Source organism: Scyliorhinus torazame, chromosome 15 (genome assembly GCF_047496885.1).
Source record: "Scyliorhinus torazame isolate Kashiwa2021f chromosome 15, sScyTor2.1, whole genome shotgun sequence".
Taxonomy (NCBI): Eukaryota; Metazoa; Chordata; class Chondrichthyes; order Carcharhiniformes; family Scyliorhinidae; genus Scyliorhinus; species Scyliorhinus torazame.
In genome coordinates this window covers 50,282,910-50,305,222 of record NC_092721.1, presented here as the reverse complement: position 1 = coordinate 50,305,222, position 22,313 = coordinate 50,282,910, and the positions used below count along the sequence as shown (strand labels likewise).

The 22,313-nt window shown below is 49.0% G+C and overlaps 1 protein-coding gene across 1 annotated transcript in view; it reads right to left on the bottom strand.

The window, feature by feature from the left end:
* gpc6a (glypican 6a) overlaps positions 1-22,313 on the bottom strand; it is a 1,492,324-nt gene that overhangs the window by 91,312 nt on the left and 1,378,699 nt on the right. The window contains exon 6 of the mRNA XM_072476229.1: positions 17,978-18,118. Within this exon, the coding sequence (XP_072332330.1) occupies positions 17,978-18,118 (141 nt within the window). The remainder of the gene's footprint in view (positions 1-17,977; positions 18,119-22,313) is intronic.

Sequence of the window (22,313 nt, the reverse complement as noted above, 5' to 3'; positions counted from 1 at the left end):
GTGGGCATCATCACTACATGCGAGTATGCCTCCGCAAATTCAGCAAGACGCCTATCTATCCTCAATGTGGATTCTGCGGACGAATGGCGTGCTGTCATACACGTAAATCAATGCAGCACCCAGTTCAAGCTGGACACTGGTGCTCCAGCAAATTTCATCTCTCAAGCTGATTTTGACCGTATTAAAAAGCAACCCAAAATTCTTCCACCAGCCTGCCAGCTCCTCGATTATAACGGCAATGCCATAACTGCATTAGGATCTTGTCATCTGTTCGTCTCCAACAAGACCATCAATGCCACACTGCGATTCGAAATCGTCAAGCCTGACAAGGCATCCCTGCTCGGTGCCCATGCATGCAAGCTATTCAACCTCGTACAGGGAGTCCATGCCATGTCTTCTTCCAAAGTGGATCTTCAGGCTGACATTGATGACATCCTGGCGCAATACCTGGATGTGTTTAGTGGAATGGGCACGCTGCCATACTGCTACAAGATCTTACTCAGGCCTGATGCCACGCCTGTGATCCATGCACCACGCCGGGTGCCGGCTCCTCTGAAGGAACGTTTAAAGGCACAACTACAGGAGCTCCAAGACCAGGGCATAATCTCCAAAGTGACGGAACCGAATGACTGGGTCAGCTCGATGGTCTGTGTGAAGAATCCCTCAGGAGAGTTGCGGATATGCATAGATTCCAAAGATCTTGGGCGTCATTCTCCGACCCCCCGCCGAAGTCTCCGGTACCGGAGATTGGGTGGGGGCGGGAATCGGGCCGCGCCGGTTGGCGGGACCCCCCGCTGGATTCTCCGGCCCGGATGGGCCAAAGTCCCTTCCAGAAATTGCCTGTCCCGCCGGTGTAAATCAAACCTGGTATTTACCGGCGGGACCAGGCGGCGTGGGCGGGCTCCGGGGTCCTGGGGGGGGCGCGGGGTGATCTGACCCCGGGGGGTGCCCCCACGGTGGCCTGGCCCGCGATCGGGGCCCACCGATCCGCGGGCAGGCCTGTGCCGTGGGGGCACTCTTTCCCTTCCGCCTCCGCTACGGCCTCCACTATGGCGGAGGCGGAAGAGACTCTCCCCACTGCGCATGCGTGGGAAACTTTCAGCGGCCGCTGACGCTCCCACGCATGCGCCGGGAAACTATCAGCGGCTGCTGACGCTCCCGCGCATGCGCCGCATTTCCGCGCCAGCTGGCAGGGAGACAAACGCCTTTTCAGCCAGCTGGCGGGGCGGAAATCCCTCCGGCGTCGGCCTAGCCCCTCAATGTTGGGGCTAGGCCGCCAAAGATGCGGAGCATTCCGCACCTTTGGGCCGGCGCGATGCCCGTCTGATTGGCGCTGTCTTTGGCGCCAGTCGGCGGACATCGCGCCGTTGGGGGAGAATTTCGCCCCTTAACCGGAACTTAACACTACACCGATCCCGAAGCGGGAGGAACTGACCTGTAAGATTGCAGACGCCAAATTCTTCACGAAGCTAGATGCATCGCGTGGTTTCTGGAAGATACAACTGGACGAGTCCAGCAGGAAGCTCTGCACGTTCAACACACCATTTGGCAGGTACTGTTATAACCGTATGCCGTTCGGCATTGTTTCAGCCTCTGAAATCTTCCACAGGATCATGGAGCAGATGATGGAGGACATTGAGGGTGCGCGTGTCTACGTAGATGATGTAATCATATGGTCCATGACCCCCGAGGACCACATATCACGTCTCAAACAAGTCTTTTGACCTGTCCAGGCAAACGGCCTCAAGCTGAACAAGGTCAAGTGTTCCTTTGGCATGTCATCCATCAAGTTCTTGGGTGACCAGATATCCCAGCAGGGTGTGCGTCCAGATTCGGACAAAGTCAAGGCCATTAACGCCATGAAGACCCCGGAAGAAAAAAAGGTGGTACTACGTTTCCTCGGTATGGTGAACTTCTTGGGAAAATTCATTCCCAACCTGGCCTCACACAACACGGCTCTCAGGTATCTGGTGGAGAAGTCCACTTCATTCCAGTGGCTACCCACACACCAAGCAGAGTGGCTCGAGCCAAAGGCAAAGCTCACCACTGTTCCGGTACTAGCGTTTTTTGACCCGGACAGGGAGACACAAATCTCCACGGATGCAAGCCAGGTCGGCATTGGTGCGGTGCTCCTCCAGAAGGGTGACTCCTCGTCCTGGGCTCCAGTAGCTTATGTGTCAAGGGCCATGACTCCTACTGAACAGTGGTATGCCCAGATAGCAAAAGAGTGCCTGGGCTTCCTAACCGGCCTTGTAAAGTTCCATGACTACGTCTACGGTCTACCAACCTTCACAGTGGAGACTGACCATAGATCCTTAGTGTTTTGTGCTTAAGCAAAGGAGATTACAATGGGATGAGAGAAGAACTAGCTAAAGTAGACTGGGAGCAAAGACTTTATGGTGAAACAGTTGAGGGACAGTGGAGAACCTTCCAAGCGATTTTTCACAATGTTCAGCAAAGGTTTATACCAACAAAAAGGAAGAACGGTAGAAAGAGGGAAAATCGACCGTGGATATCTAAGGAAATATCTAAGAGGCCATAGAAGAGTGCTCGATGGGTCACGGAATGAAAAACAACGCAGTTATGTGATCCTTCACGCTTCGCGTTAGGATCACAAGGAGGATGTGTAGCCATCTGGGTTGGCCAAGTCACGATTTAAAATGGAGAACAGCAAAGACTGAAGGGAAATTCAGCCAACACAGGCAGAAACTAGCAGGTGCAAGTTACTGTGTATTAAACTCTGAAAAAGCACACACAGCATCGATACAAGCAGCCATCTGCATAATAATGTAGCAGCCATCTACATACTAATGAGTGATCCCCGGGAACAATCAAAACATTTGGGATAAACAAAGCCAAGCCAGACTTCCCGGCGCCAGCAGGAGCCAACACAAAAGAGGTTAACGGACACCTCAAGACCGCCCATCGATCAGTGAACCGCTCCAGTATTGAAGAAATCGAACCAAGCGATTGGAACGAAGTCCAATCACTTGGAACCAGGTACAGGGTCCGCCCCGAAAGGCGGGAAGCCCCTGAGGACTATAAGGTTAAGCCCCCAAGTTCAAATCGTTCTTCTTGACCGGGTCACTCAGCAACGCGAACCAACCTTGACTGTGACCGGTGCAGCTGCCGCCGAGATCCAGTAAGTCTTAAGTCAACGCTCGCTACGAGATAGGCGCTCCTAGCTACCAATCCGTACCAAGTTCGAATCCCGCAGACTCAGAACCCGAACGAAAGGCCATTTGTTCCCCTGACCTGGTGGGCCAGTCCGAAGCTAAGTATAGGCCTGTTAGTTGTAGAAGTAGCTTAGAAATAGAATTTGTGCATGAGTAGCGATTACTGTGTATAATAAATGTGCTTTGATTTGAATCTTACTAATCGGTGTATTGAGTTATTGATCATTGCTTGAACTTGAACCTTGTGGCGGTATCATAAAGATACCTGGCGACTCGAGAGCAAAGGTTATAAAACAGAGCCAATTTTGAACCAACCAAAAGTTAGCAACACAGGCGAGCTTCGACTGGCTGTCTACCAGGAAGACGGTGCGCCAACTGAGACGAACAAGGGGTGCAGTTTATGAACATGGAGATGTTAGCAGGTCAGCTCCAGAGGGAAGCAGCGGCAAGGGAAATTTTTTAGGTGAGGGATAGTGCAGGGAAGTTGGTGGTGGTTCCGGAGCTGATTAACAAGGTTTTTGAGGAGTTTTATGAGAGGTTGTACACGGCCCCCACCTGGGGGAGACCGTGAGATGCAGGAATTTCTAGATGGGTTGGAGTACCCGAGGCTACGGGAGGGGGACAGGGCTACATTAGAAGGAGCAATAGTGGAGCAGGAGATAAAGGATGCGATTGGGAGGATGCAGTCAGTGAAGGTGGCAGGGCCGGATGGGTTTCCGGTGTAATATTATAAAAAATTCACGGATAAGCTGGCACCCCTGAAGGTGGGGATATTTGAAGAGGCGATAGGGAAGGGGGTGTTGCCGCAAACTTTGGGGCAGGTATCGATTTCACTGTTGCTAAAAAAAGATAAGGATCCGACGGAGTGTGGGTCGTCTAGGCCCATATCACTTCTGAATGTGGACGCAAAAGTATTGGCGAAGGTACTGGCGAGTAGGCTGGAGGAATGCCTCCCGAAGGTGACAAGTGAAGATCAGACGGGGTCCGTGAGTTGGAGGCAGCTTTTTTCGAACATTAGGAGGGTTTTGAACGTCATTCTGGCACCGGTGGAAGGGAAGGAAACAGAGGTAGTTGTGGCATTGGACGCCGAGAAGGCGTTTGATCGGGTAGAATGGGGGTACTTGATGGCAGTTCTGGAGCCGTTTGGGATTGGACCAAGATTTGTGAACTGGGTAAAGCTACAATATAAGGAGCCGAGGGCGAGTGTCCGCACAAACAACATCAGCTCGAGATACTTTTCTCTCCTGGATGAGGCAGGGTTGTCCTATGTCCCCCCTGCTGTTTGCACTTGCGATTGAGCCGTTGGCCATCGCGTTAAGAAGTTCGGGAGCATGGAAAGGAATAGTGCGGGGGGGGGGATAGAGCATAGGATGGCCTTATATGCCGACGACTTGCTGCTGTATGTGTCGGGAACCGAGTGTGTTGATAGGGGGAATATTGGAGCTGCTGCGAGTATTTGGGTCTTTCTTGGGGTACAAGCTGAGCCTAGACAAGAGTGAGAATTTTGTGGTGTCTCGGCCGGGGGTGGGGGGGATGCCATTCCGTAGGGCAGGGACTCACTTTAGGTATCTGGGGATGCAGGTTGCCCGGGAGTGGGGGAGGCTTCGCAGGTACAACATTTCTAGTTTGGTGGGGAGAGTGAAAGCTGATCTGGGAAGGTGGGATGGTCTCCCTCTGTCACTGGCGGGTCGGGTACAGGCGGGTAAAATGAACGTGTTGCCACGATTTCAATGCCTGCCGATTTTCCTGCCAAAGGCTTTTTTAAGGGAGATTGAGGGATTACCTCGTTCATATGGGAAGGGAAGGTGGCCAGAGTGAGAAAGGTGCTGCTACAGAGGGGAAGGCAGGCAGGGGGTTTGGGTCTTCCAAACCTGCTGTAGTACTACTGGGTGGCGAATGTGGAGAAGGTGCGGAGCTGGGTCAGAGGGGTTGATTCCCAGTGGGTCAGAATGGAGGAGGGTTTGTGCAGGGGGTCGGTCGGGACTGAAAGCACTAGCAACAACGCCGCTCCCGATAGCTCCGGGGTAATACTCAGGGAGTCCTGTAATAATAGCTTCATTGAAAATCTGGAGGCAGTTTCGCCAACACATCGGGCTAGGGGCAGGGTCAAGGGAAATGCGGATTCAGGGGAACCACAGATTTGAGCCAGGGAGGTGGGATGGAAATTTTCGGAAATGGGAAGAGAAGGGGATTAAGACACTAAAAGATTTGTTTCTTAGGGGTCGGTTTGCAGGAGTGAAGGAGCTGGAAGCGAAGTATGGGCTGGAGCAGGGAGAAATGTTTAGATACATGCAGGTTCGAGATTTTGCCAGAAAGGAGATACAGAGCTTCCCGGAGGAACTGGCCTCCACATTGCTGGAGGAGGTGCTGACGACAAGGGGACTGGAGAAGGGGCAGTGTCAGTGGTGTACGGAGCTATTTTGGAAGAGGATAAGGCACCACTGGAAGAGATCAAAGCAAAGTGGGAGGAAGAGTTGGGAGAGGTTATAGAGGAGGGGGTCTGGTGTGATGTGCTCCGGAGAGTAAATGCCTCCACCTCATGTGCGAGGTTGGGGCTGATACAGCTGAAGGGGGTATACAGAGCACACCTCACGAGGTCGAGGATGAGCCGATTCTTTGAAGGAGTAGAAGATGTGTGTGAGTGTTGCGGGGGGCGGGGGGGGTGATATAATCACGTTCATATGTTTTGGTCCTGTCCAAAGCTAGAGGATTACTGGAAGGAGGTTTTTAGGGTAATTTCCAAGGTGGTGCACGTGAAACTGGACCCGGGTCCCCGGGAGGCCATATTCGGGGTGTCGGACCAGCCAGGGTTGGAAACGGGTGCTGAGGCAGATATCGTAGCCTTCGCCTCGTTGATCGCCCGAAGGAGGATCCTGTTGGGATGGAGAGCAACCTCTCCACCCTGTGCCCTGGCGTGGCGGGGGAACCTGTTGGAATTCTTGACTCTTGAGAAGGTTAAGTTTGAACTGAGGGGAAGGACGGAGGGGTTCTGCAAATCATGGGCAATTTTCATTATGTATTTTCAAGAACTGGATAACATCGAACATTAGTTGGGGGGGATGGGTGGGAGGGTTGGGGGGAGGGGGGGCGGTGTGTGTTAATGGTGACTATGGGTAATCCCTGATTCCTTTTTGTCATTTGGTTATGTAAACATGCAGGCTAATGTTTGGGGGTTGGTGGGAGGATGGGATCGTTGTTATTGTTTTGGGGATTGACATATTTGTTGCTGATTATTGTTTATTGTTGGTGGGTGTAAATTTGGGAGAAACTGTGAAAAAGGAGAATAAAAATATTTTTTTAAAAAACAACATTCCATTCAATTTCAAAAAATTATACTTTTTTAAAATTACAATAGCTTCGCAATGCTTGCAGTTAGGATTTTGGCACATTGTCAGGGCAGGGTGTCGGGAGATTTGAACTTCATGCTCCGCCTGAGCAAGTTTTTCAAGATGCTGAAAGATGTGCAGAGGGGTAATGCTGCCTTGTCTTGTTTACCACGAATATCCTTCAGATTATGCATACAAGACGTCCTCAAAAATGGATTATTTTCGTAAATTAAATTGAATAATATATATTAATTTATTGCACATGGGCGGCAGGGTGAAATTCTTTACGGCGCTGAGGACCTGGGTTCGATCCTGGCCCCGGGTCACTGCCCGTGTGAAGTTTGCACATTCTCCCCGTGTCTGCGTGGGTCTCTCCCCCACAACCCAAAAATGTGCAGGGTAGTTGGATTGGCCAGGCTAAATTGCCCATTAATTGGAAAGAAAATTGGGTGCTGTAAATTTATATTAAAGAGAAATTTATTGCACATGAATGTTGTTAAAATGTTTCTGAAATTCCTTACACAAATGTAATGGGCAGCATGGTAGCACAGTGATTAGCACTGCTGTCTCACAGCTCCAGGGTCCCGGGTTCAATTCCAGCCTTGGGTGACTGCCTGTGTGAAATTTGCACTTTCCCCCCGTGTCTGCGTTGGTTTCCTCCGGGTGCTCGTTTCCTCGCACAGTCCAAAAATGTGCAGGTTAGGTGGATTGGCCATGCTAAATCGCCCTTAGTGTCCAGGCATGTGCAGGCTAGGTTTCCGGGGATAGGATGGGGTGGGTGGAGGAATGGACGTAGGTAGGGTGCTCTTTCGGAGGGCCAGTGCAGACCCGATGGACCGAATGGCCTCGTTCTGCATAAGGATTCTATGATTCTATGAAATGTAAGTTTGCATATTTATCTTTAATTTATATATCTTTGAGGAATTGTTTTTACCAATATTAGATTGTTTTCACACTCTGCTTTTGGCCCCAGCTTCTTCCCTGTGAAATATTTGGGGCCTTTTCGTTGCAGCATGACTGACATCAGGATTTCAGTGAAAAGGTGCAAAGTGATCTCCCACAAAGCTTAGTTCTGAGTTGATGGTCCACAGCGTCAAAATTCCCCAAATTTCGAATGAGAAATGTTTCTGTTCTCTGAGGGACAAAGACCCTCAGAATATACGTTGTTCTCACATTGTGATTTCATTGTGTTAGTGAGATCAAATGTGATTCCTAATCCTTTGCAGCAATGTGGAATGCTTCAACTGGCTTGCTGGGTCAGAACAAGGTTAGATTGCATTTCTGTAAATCTAATAACATCAATTCTATACTATTCCAAATGGAACCCAGAAGTTTTCTTTCTACCTGTGGTGACCTATAATGTTTTCTTGATTTAAAAAAAATACTTATCATTTTCTGTTTGCAGTGAGTGACCACAGAGAAATAAAAACTTGGGAGTTAATTAGGTCCAAGGCAGCTTAATAATTTCCTAATAGGTACATTTTAATTTTAATGAGCTTTCAAATGAATCCTAATGACATGGCGATGCTTAAAACGAAGAATAGATTATTTTTGAGCACAATACAACACATTAACCAAAACAGTTTCATGTCCTGCTATTAGACAGGAGCTGAGGAGCATAAAGTGGGAACAATTGTTCTTGGGGAAATGCACAATAGTAATGTGGGGATTGTTTAAGGAGCACTTGCTGCGAGTGCTGAATAGTTTTGTCCCACTGAGACGAGGAAGAAATGGTAAGGTGAAGGAGCCTTGGATGACAAGAAAAATTGAGCTTCTAGTCAAGAGGAAGAAGGAAGCTTATGTAAGGTTGAGGAAGCAAGGATCTGACTCGGCTCTAGAGGGTTACAAGGTAGCCAGGAAGGAACTCAAAGATGGACTGAGGAGAGCTAGAAGGGGGTATGAAAAAGCCCTGGCGGGAAGGATTCGGGAGAACCCCAAGGCGTTCTACACTTATGTGAGAAATAAGGGGATGACCAGAGTGAGAGTAGGGCCGATGAGGGATAGTGGAGGGAACTTGTGCCTAGAGTCTGAGGAAACGGGGGAGGCTCGAAATGAATACTTTGCTTCAGTATTCACTAGAGAGAGGGACCTTGCTGCTCATGAGAACAGTGTGTACCAGGTTAATTGACTCGAACAGGTTGATATTAAGAAGGAGAATGTGCTGGAAATTTTGAAAAGCATCAGGATAGATAAGTCCCCTGGGCCTGACGGGACATACCCAAGGTTACTACGGGAAGCGAGGGAGGAGATTGCTGCGCCGTTGGCGATGATCTTTGCGTCCTCACTCTCCACTGGAGTAGTACCGGATGATTGGAGGGAGTCGAATGTTGTTCCCCTGTTCAAGAAAGGGAATAGGGAAATCCCTGGGAATTACAGACCCATCAGTCTTACGTCTGTGGTGAGCAAAATATTGGAAAGGATTCTGAGAGATAGGATTTATGATTATTTAGAAAAACATAGTTTGATTGAAGATAGTCAGCAAGACTTTGTGAGGGGCAGGTCATGCCTCACAAGCCTCATTGAATTCTTTGAGGATGTGACGAGACACATTGATGAAGGTCAGGCAGTGGATGTGGTGTATATGGATTTCAGTAAGGCATTTGATAAGGTTCCCCATGGTAGGCTCATTCAGAAAGTTAGGGGGCATGGGATACAGGGAAATTTGGCTGTCTGGATACAGAATTGGCTGGCCGAAAGACGACAGCGAGTGGTAGTGGATGGAAAGTATTCCGCCTGGAGGTCGGTGACCAGTGGTGTCCTGCAGGGATCTGTTCTAAGACCTCTGCTCTTTGTGGTTTTTATAAATGACTTGGATGAGGAAGTAGAAGGGTGGGTTAGTAAGTTTGCCGATGACACGAAGTTTGGGGTTGTTGTAGATAGTGTTGAGGGTTGTTGCAGGTTACAGCAGGACATTGACAGGATGCAGATCTGGGCTGAGAAGTGGCAGATGGAGTTCAACCTTGATAAATGTGAAGTGATTCATTTTGGAAGGTCGAATTTGAATACTGAATACAGGGTTAAAGGCAGGATCCTTGGAAGTGTGGAGGAACAGAGAGATCTTGGGGTCCAGGTACATAGATCCCTCAAAGTTGCCACTCAGGTTGATAGGGTTGTTAAGAAGGCGTATGGTGTATTGGCTTTCATTAACAGGGGTATTGAGTTTAAGAGCCGCGAGGTTTTGCTGCAGCTTTATAAAACTCTAGTTAGATCACACTTGGAATATTGTGTCCAGTTCTGGTCACCTCATTATAGGAAGGATGTGGATGCTTTGGAGAGGGTACAGAGGAGATTTACCAGGATGCTGCCTGGACTGGAGGGCATGTCTTATGAAGAAAGGTTGAGGGAGCTAGGGCTTTTCTCACTGGAGCGAAGAAGGTAGAGAGGTGACTTGATAGAGGTGTACAAGGTGATGAGAGGCATGGATAAAGGTGGATAGCCAGAGACCTTTCTCCAGGGTGGAAATGGCTGTCATGAAGGGACATAATTTTAAGGTGATTGGAGGAAGGTATAGGGGAGATGTCAGAGGTAGGTTCTTTACACAGAAATTGGTGGGTGTGTGGAATGCACTGCCAGCAGAGATGGTGGAGTCAGAGTCATTAGGGACATTTAAGCAACTCTTGGACAGGCACATGGACAGCAGTAAATTGAAGGGGTGTAGGTTCGGTTGATCTTAGATTATGATAAATGGTCGGCACAACATCGTGGGCTGAAGGGCCTGTACTGTGCTGTACTGTTCTATGTTCTATGTTCTTCTGCAATAATTAAGAGAGTGCTGTTATCTCTTTTCCTGATAACGTGACCTGACATGTCCACGTAGATTAGAGTCTGGGAAGATTGTCTTGCAGTCAGCTTCGCAGTGAAGCAGTCTGGGAACAGTATCCTACAGTCAGCATCAGAGTGACAATGCACAGGGGAAGAGTAAAAAGTATGGGAATGAAATAGCTATAGGGGATTCAATTGTAAGGGGAACAGATCCGTAATAGTATCAAGTAGTCAGCATCACAGTGAAGATGCATAAGGTAAGAGTAGAAAGTGTGGGAATGAAATAGTTATGGGGGATTCAATAGTAAGAGGAATAGATAGGCATTTCTATTCCTGCAAACGAGACTCCAGGATAGTATTTTGCCTCCCTGGTGCTCGGGTCAAGGATGTCTCGAGAGTGGCTTCAGGAAGGGTGAACAGCCTGTGGTTGTCGTACACATTGGTACAAATGACATAGGTTAAAACAAAAGGATGAGGTCCTAAAAGCAGAATACACCAAGCTCCTGGGTTCGTTTCCGACCTCAGCTGACTGTCTGTGTGGAGTTTGCACTTTCTCCCTGTGTCAGCGTGGGTTTCCTCCGGGTGCTCCGCTTTCCTTCCACAGTCCAAAGATATGCAGGTTAGGTAGATTGGCCATGCTAAATTTCCCCTTCGTGTCTAAAAGTTTAGATGGGGTTGAAGTAATAGGGTGGAGTCGTGGGATTAAAGGGGGTGCTCTTTCCGAGGATCGGTGCACACTCGATGGGCTGAATGGCCTCCTTCTGCACTGTAAATTCTATGATTCTATAAATTAGCAGGATATATCAGATGAATATGTGGTTGAAAAGATGGTGTGGGACAGAGGATTCCAGATTCCTGGGACATTTGGACCGGTTCTGGGGGAGGTGGAACCAGTGCAAACTAGACGGGTAACACCTGGACAGGACCGGGACTAATGTCCTGGGGGAGAATTTGCGAGTGTGGTTGGGGAGGGTTTAATGGAAATTGGCAGGGCGATGAGAGCCTATGCAAGAAGTCAGAAGAGGAGTAACAAAAGTCAGAAACGGGATTAAGAAAAGTGATAGGCAGAGAAACCAAGGAGCAGAATCAAACAGACAGGACCACAGTGAAAAATAATGGGAATAGGACAAGGAAAGTTAAAAAGACAAGTCTTAAAGCTTTGTGCTTCAATGTGCAGAGCACTCACAATAAAGTGGGTGAATTAATCGTGCAAATAGATGTAAACGGGTATGGTATTAGATCCAAGGAAGAGACATACAAATTGGTCAGAAAAAGCAGCAGACGTGAGGACTGGAAGCAGTTGATTAAGAATGGGAAAATCGGGTACGAGAGTACATTTACAGGGAACATAAAAACCGACTATAAAACTTCTGAGTACGTATAAAGTGAAGACAAATGTAGGCCCCTTACACAGTCAGAAACATGGGAATTCATCATGTGGAACAAGGAAATAACTGACCAACTAAGTACATACTTTGGCTCTGTCTTCACAATGGAGGCACAAATAATGTATCAGAAATGTTGAGGAACAGTGAGAGGGAGATACTGGAGAAAGTCAGTATTAATAGAGAAATGGTATTGGGAAATTGATGGGATTGAAGACCGATGGATCCCCAAGGTCTGATAATTTACATGCCAGAGCACCTAGGGAAGTGGCCTAGAAACGGTAGCTGCATTGGTGGCCATTTCTCAAGATTCTGTAGGCTCTGGGACAGTTTTACAGATTAGAGGGTAGCTAATGTAACCCTATTATTTAAAAAGGGAAAACAATCCCAGCCTATCTAGTCTCTCCTCATAGCTGAAACATTCCAGGCAACATCGTAGTGAACCTCCAATGCACCACTTCCAGAGCAATCACGTCCTTCCGCTGGTGTGGCGACCAGAAATGCACCCGGTAGTCCATCTTTGGCCTAAGCAATGTTTTATAAATTTGTACGAAGACCTCCATGCTCCTATATTCTACGCCCCGGTTAATGATGACAAGCATTCCGTATGCCTTCTTTACCACCTTATCCACCTGTGCTGCCATCTTCAGGGAACCATAGACTTGGACACCAAGGTCCCTTTGTTTTTTAATACTCCCAGGGACCTACCGTTCATTGCGTATATCCTACCTTTATTAGAGGTCCCAAAATGTATCACCTCACACTTATCAGGATTAAATTCTATCTGCCCTTGCTCTGCCCAATTTACCAGCTGATCAATATCAGTCTGTAACCTAAGATTGTCCGCCTCACTATCAACAACACCACCAATTTTCTGAGAGGAATAATTGGCTATGTTTTCAACTAGTATTTTCTGATCCTCTGCCTCCAACAGTAAGTCCGATTCAAGGTAACAATGACATCTGGAAGGGGGGACTGCAGGAGGACACATTCATCATGACAGATTCCTGCAAATCATGGAATCATAGAATTCCTACACTATACAAGGAGGCCATTCAGCCCATCAAATCTGCACCAACCCTCTGGAAGAACACACTACACAATCCCACTCCCCTGCCCTATCCCGACAGCCCCAACTAACCTTTCAACACTAAGGGGCAATCCACATATCTTTGGACTGAGGGAGGTAATTAGAGCAGCCTGAGGAATCCCACGCAGACACAGGAAGAACGTACAAACTCCACACAGACAGTGACCCAAGGCCGGAATTGAACCCGGGTCTCTGGCACCGTGAGGCAGCAGTGCTAACCACTGTGCCACTGTACCGTCCCCCTAGAGGATAATATTATCCACAAATCGAACAAAAAAGAACAGCTCCCAATCCACCCACCACTAACCCAATATGTTGCACCGTACTTTAACTGCAGCTAGCTTTTGTATCAGTGTTAGCTCAAACTGAAACAAATTTTAGGTTGCATTATATGCCAGAAGTTGTCACTTCTGCTGTAGAGTAAATGAAGGAACTGCATTGCCACTCTGCCGTCCACTGTTTTCTTAGAAAATACGTTTTGCACCAACTTTAAATGGTGTCCAAAGCTGCAATAATGGAATGGTCAACATCTGTCACTTCTCCTCAGATCATATCAACCTAAAAGGTAACAGGATGGAGAGATCTTCCATAGCTTAGCCTAGCCATCCATTACTGTTCCTTTCAATACAGGACTGAAAATTGCAGTTTTAACAAATCTTGGTGAATTGGATTGATTAAGGTTAGATGGTAAATGCAGCAAAGCAACATTTGAGCTTTGCTTAATGAGTATTATGGCACACAAGTATAAAAAGTGTCCCATTTTTGTCAAGCGTTAATCTGTGAGTCTTGAACACTCAAGAGTGATCTGAGGCAATAATCTCATTGATGCGCGTAGATAAACCATGGTGCGAAGCAATCCATAATGAACACTTGAATCACTAAGGCATCTGCTGAAGCGCTAACAGTCAATATGTAATCACTTCAAATTTATCAAAAGATAATCCCGAGTTTATTATTAGAAAACAATGAAGTCTATGATTTTCTTATCCATTTAACATCAATCAGATCATAGATATAAATTTACAGCACAGAAGAGGGCTTTTCAATCATATCCATACGAGCCAACAAGTAGCCATCCAGCCTAATTCCCAGTTTCGGGTTCTTGGTCCATAGCCATGTGGGTCATGGGTCCAATTCCCCACCCTCCTCTGGGTGAAAAATATTCCTGCTGAATCCCCTCTAACCTTCCTTCCTCTTACCCGAAATCAATGCCCCTTGGGTATGAACCTATCAATCAAGGGGAGTAAGCCATCAAATCAAGATTCTTCATTATTATCTACACTCAATTAAATCGCCCCTCAGCCACCTCGGTTCAAAAGAAAACAACCCCAGCCTATGCAATCCTTCCTCATAATGAAAACTCTCCAAACCAGGCAACATCCTGATTTATCTTCTCGATACCTTCTGTAGTGCAGTCACATCTTTCTAATGATGTGGTGGCCAGATCAGCACACAGTATTCCAGCTGTGGCCTAACTTGTGGTGTAGGCAGTTCTAAAACGACTGTCCAACTCTTCTCTTATAATAAAGGCAAGTATCCTCTTTCTCTTTTCATAGAATTTACAGCGCAGAAGGAGGCCATTTGGCCCATCGAGTCTGCACTGGCCCTTGGAAAGAGCACCCCACTTAAGCACACACCTCCACCCTATGCCCGTAACCCCACCTACCTTTTATTTTGGATACTCAGGGTAATTTAGCATGGCCAATCCACCTAACCTGCACATCTTTGGACTGTGGGAGGAAACCGGAGCACCCGGCGGAAACCCACGCAGACATGGGGAGAACGTGCAGACTCCAGACAGACAGTGACCCAAGCCAGGAATCGAACCTGGGACCTTGGAGCTGTGAAGTGACAGTGCTAACCATTGTGCTACTCTGCCACCCATTTTGACCACCTTATCTGCTGCTCAGCCATCTTCATGGATCTGTGGACATGTACTCCAAGGTCCCTCTGTTTCTCTACCCTTCTCAGTGTCCTACCATTTATCATGTATTCTCTTGCTTTGTTACCCTTCTCTAAATTCATTACCTCACCCTTCTCTGGATTGAACACTATTTGCCACTGTTCCATTTATGTGACTAGTCCATTGATATTATTTTTTGAAAAAAATGTTTTTATTCTCCATTTTCACATTTTCCTTCAAAATTTACACCCCACCCACAAACAGTAAACGGTAACAAATACAAAATCAATCCCCTTAACAATAACAACGATCCCATCCTCCCACCACCCCAAACAACGGCCCACCTGTCAATATATGCATCCAATAAAACAAACCCTCCCACGGTAGAAACAAAAAACAAAGGAGAAAAAGAAAAAGGAGTCCGGGACCGCCCATGGTCACCATTGACCTATAGAGTCCACTCCCCCTCCCCCCCACACTCAACACCATCCAGCCTCTGAAAGAGTACCGTACATGATACCCAAGAGTTGTACCCCCCCCCCCCCTCAAGTCTCCAACTCCTCCCGTCCACTGCCTCTTGTAAAACTCCTCCCCCAAACCTCGGTTCCTTCCCCCCAACTTTCCACCCCGGCTAGACCACTCGGACCCTCTTCTGCCAGGCTCCGATGGCCGCAGCCCCTCACCCCACCTCACTCCCGTTCACTGGCCGGCTTAAACCGGCCAGCGTGGAGGCCCCCGCCCGGGTCCCGTTCCCCCTTGCCCGGCCTGAGGAAAGCCCAGAGATCCCCTTAGCACACAAAACACGCATATCCACCTCCACCCCAAAGAGCCCTCATTTCGAGTGAAAGTCCCATCACTTCCCTTGTCCAAATATATACAACATTGGCTCCTTTAGCCCCTACACCCACACGCAGTGAAACAAAAAAGAAGAAAATACAGTCATGAGGTTACATCGGCACATGGCCATTTCTCAATTTCTCAGTGCTGCCACAGTCCTTCTGCCTTCGCAAACTCCTCCGCTGCTTCCGCCGTTCCAAAATAAAAGTCCCTGAGCTTGTAAGTCACCCTCCGCTTCACTGGATATACAATGCCGCACTGCACCTTGCTAATGTACAGTGCCCTCTTCACCCGGTTGAAGGCAGCCCGCCTCCCTGCCAGCTCCACCGTAAAGTCCTGGTATACACGGATACCAGCTCCAGCCCACTGCACCACCCGCTTCTGCTTGGCCCAGCTCAGGACCTTCTCCTTCACACTGTACCTACGGAAGCACCGAGTCACTACCCTTGGCGGCTCACTCGCCTTTGGTACAGGCCTCCATGACCGATGAGCCCGATCCAGTTCGTATCGGGAGGGATCCTCCCCCTCCCCTAATAGTTTCGCCAGCATCGCGGCAAAATAATCATTCGGCTTTGGTCCTTCAACTCCTTCGGGCAGCCCCACAATCCTCAAATTCTGTCGCCTGGATCTGTTTTCCAGGTCTTCCATTTTTCCTCGCAGATCCTTGTTAATGTCCATCACCTTCCGCATCTCCTTCCCATCGAGGCAAGTTGATCACCGTGCTGCAATACCGTCTCCTCCACTTCCTTCAGCGCCTCCCCTTGCTCTCGCACCTCCGCCACTGCGCTCGCCACCGCCGTCATCACCGGGGAAACCGCCTCCTCCACCAGCGCACTCAAAACCTCTCTCACCTCCTTCCTCATTGTCTCCATGTATTTTGTAAACTGCCTTTCCCATTCCGCAGCCATCACCTTAGTCATTTCTTCAGCCGTGGGCAATGCGGCCTCCCCTGGTGCTCCAGCTTCCATTTTCTTTACTGACCCCGCGGTGACCTTTCCACTCCCCGACGGACTTTCAGCTGCTTTTTTCACGGCCGTTATTTTGCTGGTCTTCGACATTCCCCTCCTCTGTGCTGTCTCCCGACTTTTACTGCCTTCGCTGGCCCTAGGACCGGGCGTTAACCCCCGATAATGCAGTTCCCGAACGGGAGCCCTCCAATGCGCAGCTGCCTCCCGCCTGCCGTCACTGGAAGTCCCACTGATATCATTTTACAGTCTGCAACCTTTTTCTTAATTTTCAAACACACGGCCAATTTTTGTATTGTCTGCAAACCTCTTAATCATACTTCAAATCCAAATCATTGATATATAATACAAAAAGCAAGTGAACATGAGCCCTGTGGAAGCCCACCAGAAACAGCCTTCCTTGGTTCGCATGGGCTTTTACTTTTGTGACTAATCTGCCATGTTAGACCTTATCAAAAGCTTTGCTAAAATCCATATAATCTCATTGGTCCCTCATTGTACTTCCTCAGAAAATGTCTGCTTCAGTTGCAAAGAAGAGTCATACTGGACTCGAAGCATTAACTCAGGGCGTGATGTACCGGTTCGTCGCCCTCGACTTGGTGTCTCTCACGAAATTGTGATGCTTGAAACATCTTGAGAGATTCGGCTGAACATCGCGAGGCATCGCAATCTTGATCTCGCTCTCACTGGGTGATTCTCCTGAATTCTCCTAGAGCCCAGGACCTGGCGGCCTCAACTGGGAGACCTCGCTAGGGCGCCATTTAGTACTGGTCCACACAAACGTTGACCAGGCGTAACGGCACCTGGAGGGATCTCCTGGGTCATTGGAGACCCCTGGGTGGTCGGGGCCAGTGCAGGGTGGCACACTGACATTCCCACAGGCATCTGTCCACCTTGGCAATTCCCTGGCACTGCCACGGTGTCCGGGTGACATGTCAGGCTAGCAGGTGGACTGCCAGGGTGGAAGTGCCAGGGTGCCCAGGTGGCATTGCCAAGAGTTGGGGCTTTAGGGGTCCATGACCAGGAAAGAGGGGAATTAGGGACCACATGAAGGTTGGGGGGTGGATGGATGGGGATCCTGAAAAGAGGAGGGCCCTCAGTAACCCCATTGATGGGTGTCCTCACTTGGGGGTTGGGGGGGGTGGCTGGATGGTGGGAGCATTTCCCATCTGTGCGGTGTGGATGTCACCCAAAAAGCTGGCGGGAAACACCCCACCAAAACTTGCCCAAAATTATACTGAGAAAGCTTTTGGTTGAAATCCGCCCTCAGTTTCTTTCTCCACAGATGTTCCCACATCTGCTGAGCTGTTCGAACATTTTCTGTTTTTATTTTCAAAAAATGTTTTCCCTGACTGCACCTGAGAATCCCTTTTGTGGATTCTCTAAATGGCCGCCTTCTGACTTCGGTGACCAGTTTGTTGAATGGGAGCAATAATTGACAGTAACCTGAAATGCAGAGATGTAAATAATAACATGATTTTCCACTGATGGATATGCAGAGGAAGCAATCAGAAAAGGCAGGTGAATACTCACCAGTCTGTCCAGGCTTGTGCCCGCTGCTGTAGTTGGATGCTCCTCAGGGCTGTAGGGCCTGAACCTGATGTTAAAGCTTTCTGAAATGGAGCGTGACGTACGCCCATGCAATAGTTTAGGCTGGCCACATCCTTGAAAAACCTGCAATAATTAAGTAAATAGTAATGTTTCAAATTGCCTATCTTAGTTCACCCCAATTAATTTTGCCAAAGTGCCACCTCAAGTAATCCAGTGGGTGAGTGCGGTTTCAGGGACCAGCTTCTTTTTCATTAAGAATTCACCAAAAACAAGTGATTCTATGTGTTATGCCCCCCTACGGGGATGGAACATGTGTGGCATCGGATTTCCCTCTGCAGGAAAATAGATATATTCCAAATTTTCAAAATGTCCGTGGGAATGTATACTGTGGGAACACGCCAGTTTTGCAGAACAGTTTTACAAATGTGACAATGCAACAAACTGAGTACAGCCAGTAAGTTCGATATCAATGTGAGAGATGATAAAGACCACCATTCAGAAGTCACAATTCAAAACTTGTAAACCAATAGGGAGCAAAGAAGGGGCGGTATAAAACTTTACAGAAAGAAGGGGCGGGATTCTCCGACCCACCGCCGGGTCGGGGAGAATCCCGCCCAAGGTTACTTTTTTAAAAATATATTTTATTGAAATTTTTCAAACAAAAATTTTCCATCTTTACAACTTAATAATAAAATGTACATTAACCGTTATTTAAATAATATATTAAACTAACAACAAATGAGAAAAAAATATTACACAAGAAGCAATTATCCACAACTAGCATAAAGAGAGAAAGAAAAACAAAAAACAAAACACAAAATAATCCCCCCCCCCCACCCGGGTTGCTGCTGCTGTCTGTTCTGTTTTTCCATTATCGTTCCGCGAGATAGTCAAGAAACGGTTTCCAACGCCTGGTGAACCCCTGAGCCGATCCTCTTAACGCATATTTTATTTGCTCCAGTCTTATGAACCCTGCCATGTCGTTTATCCAGGCCTCCAAGCCCGGGGGCTTCGCTTCTTTCCACATAAGTAGAATCCTTCGCCGGGCTACTAGGGACGCAAAGGCCAAAACATCGGCCTCGTTCGCCTCCTGCACTCCCGGTTCTTCTGCAACCCCAAATATAGCTAACCCCCAGCTTGGTTTGACCCGGACCCCCACCACCTATGAGACCACTCTTGCCACACCCTCCCAGAACTCATGCAGTGCCGGACACGACCAGAACATGTGGGTGTAGTTCGCCGAGCTTCCCGAGCACCTCCCACACCTATCCTCCACCCCAAAAAACCTGCTCAGTCTTGCTCCCGTCATATGCGCCCTGTGTAGAACCTTAAATTGAATCAGGCTAAGCCTGGCACATGAGGACGAGGAATTTACCCTGCTTAGGCCATCTGCCCACAGCCCCTCCTCAATCTCTTCCCCCAGTTCCTCTTCCCATTTTCCCTTCAGCTCCTCTATCATCGTCTCCCCCTCGTCTCTCATCTCCCTGTATATTTCCGACACTTTACCTTCTCCAACCCATGCCCCCCAAATCACTCTATCCTGGATCCCTTGCGTCGGGAGCTGCAGGAATTCCCTCACCTGTTGCCTCGTAAATGCCCTCACTTGCGTGTATCGGAAAGCATTCCCTGGTGGCAACTTATATTTTTCTTCCAATGCTCCCAATCTCGCAAACGTCCCGTCCACAAACAGGTCCTTCAGCTTCCTAATTCCTGCTCGCTGCCAACATTGAAATCCCCCATCTATCCTCCCCGGGACGAACCTGTGGTTATTCCTTATCGGGGACCACACCGAGGCACTCGTCACTCCCCTGTGTCGTCTCCACTGCCCCCAGATCTTCAAGGTCGCCACCACCACTGGGTTTGTGGTGTACCTTTTCGGGGAGAACGGTAGCGGCGCCGTTGCCAGCGCTTTCAGGCTTGGTCCCTTAAAGGACGCCACCTCCAGCCTTTTCCAATCCTCACCTTCCTCTTCCCTCATCCACTTACGGACCATCGACACATTGGCGGCCCAATAGTAATCACTCAGACTCGGCAGTGCCAATCCCCCTCTGTCCCTACTGCGCTGCAGGAACCCCCTCTTTACCCTCGGGGTCTTTCCCACCCATACAAAGCTCGTAATGCTCCTATCTATTTTTTAAAAAAAGACCTTAGTAATCAGGATGGGGAGGCACTGAAACACGAAAAGAAACCTCGGGAGGACCACCATCTTGACCGCCTGTACTCTGCCCGCCAATGACAGGGGCACCATATCCCACCTCTTAAAGTCCTCCTCCATCTGCTCTACCAGTCGCATCAGGTTAAGTTTATGTAGGGTTCCCCAGTTCCTGGCCAACTGAATCCCCAGGTATCGAAAATTCCCTGTCACTCTCCTCAGCGGCATAGCATCTATCCCCCTGCCCTGTTCCCCAGGGTGCATCACAAAAAGTTCGCTCTTTCCCATATTTAATTTATATCCCGAGAACTCTCCAAACTCCCTGAGTATCTGCATTACCTCTGGCATCCCCTCTACTGGGTCCGCCACATATAGCAGTAAATCGTCTGCATATAGTGACACTCGATGTTCCTCTCCCCCTCTAAGCACCCCCCTCCATTTCTTAGAGTCCCTCAGCGCTATGGTCAATGGCTCAATTGCCAACGCGAACAGTAACGGGGACAGAGGGCACCCCTGTCTTGTACCCCTATGTAATCGGAAGTAACCCGATCTTTGCCTATTCGTAACAACGCTTGCCACCGGGGCCCCGTACAGGAGTCTAACCCATCGAATGAACCCCTCCCCGAACCCAAATCTCTTCAGCACCTCCCACAAATAGACCCACTCCACTCTATCGAATGCCTTCTCTGCATCCATCGCCACCACTATCTCTGCCTCCCCCTCCGGTGGGGGCATCATCATCACCCCCAGCAACCTTCGTATATTGGCGTTCAATTGTCTTCCTTTAACAAACCCTGTCTGGTCGTCATGTACCACCCCTGGGACAAACTCCTCGATCCTTGTCGCCATCACTTTGGCCAGCAGCTTGGCATCTACGTTTAGGAGGGAGATGGGCCTGTATGACCCGCACTGCAGCGGGTCTTTGTCTCGTTTCAGAATTAACGATATCGTCGCCTCCGACATTGTCGGGCGTAGTGTCCCCCTTTCCTTAGCCTCATTGAAGGTTCTCGCCAGAAGCGGGGCCAGCAGGTCCATATACTTCCCATAAAATTCCACCGGGAACCCATCTGGTCCCGGAGCCTTCCCTGCTTGCATATTCCCAATTCCTTTGATCACCTCCTCCACCTCAATCTGCGCCCCAAGACCTGCCACCTCCTGCTCCTCCACCCTCGGGAACTCCAGCTGGTTCAAAAAGTGTATCATTCCCTCTTTCCCCTCCAGTGGTTGGGACTTATACAGCCTCTCATAAAATGTCTTGAACACCTCATTCACTTTCCCTGCTCTCTGCTCCATCTTTCCCGTTTCGTCCCTAACTCCTCCGATCTCTCGCGCCACCCCCCTCTTTCGAAGTTGTTGGGCCAGCAGCCGGCTCGCCTTTTCCCCATATTCATATTGTATTCCCTGTGCCTTCCTCCACTGTGCCTCTGCCTTTCCCGTGGTCAGCAGGCCAAACTCCGTCTGTGGTCTTCGTCTTTCCCTGTATAGCCCTTCATCCGTGGCCTCCGCATACTGCCTATCCACCCTCAGAATTTCCCCAAACAATCTCTCTCTTTCTTTACCCTCTTGTTTCCCCTTGTGGGCTCTAATGGAAATCAGCTCTCCTCTAACCACCGCCTTCAGCGCTTCCCATACTACCCCCACCTGGACCTCCCCACCATCATTGACCTCCAGGTATCTTTCGATGCATCCCCTCACCCTTCCGCATACCCCTCGTCCGCCAGTAGTCCCATGTCTAATCTCCAAAGTGGGCGCTGCTCCTTTTCCTCTCCTAGATCCAGATCCACCCAATGTGGGGCGTGATCTGAAACGGCTATAGCCGAGTACTCCGTTCCTGCCACTTTCGGGATCAGCTCCCTTCCCAAGACAAAAAAGTCCATCCGGGAGTATACTTTATGGACGTGGGAGAAGAAGGAAAACTCTTTCCCCATCGGTCTAGCAAATCTCCACGGATCTACCCCTCCCATCTGCTCCATAAATCCCTTAAGCACCTTGGCCGCTGCCGGCCTTCTCCCGGTCCTGGATCTGGACCGGTCCAGCCCTGGGTCCAGCACTGTGTTAAAATCCCCCCCCATTACCAAGCTTCCCGCCTCCAGGTCCGGGATACGTCCCAGCATTCGCTTCATGAATCCCGCGTCATCCCAGTTCGGGGCATATACGTTCACCAGC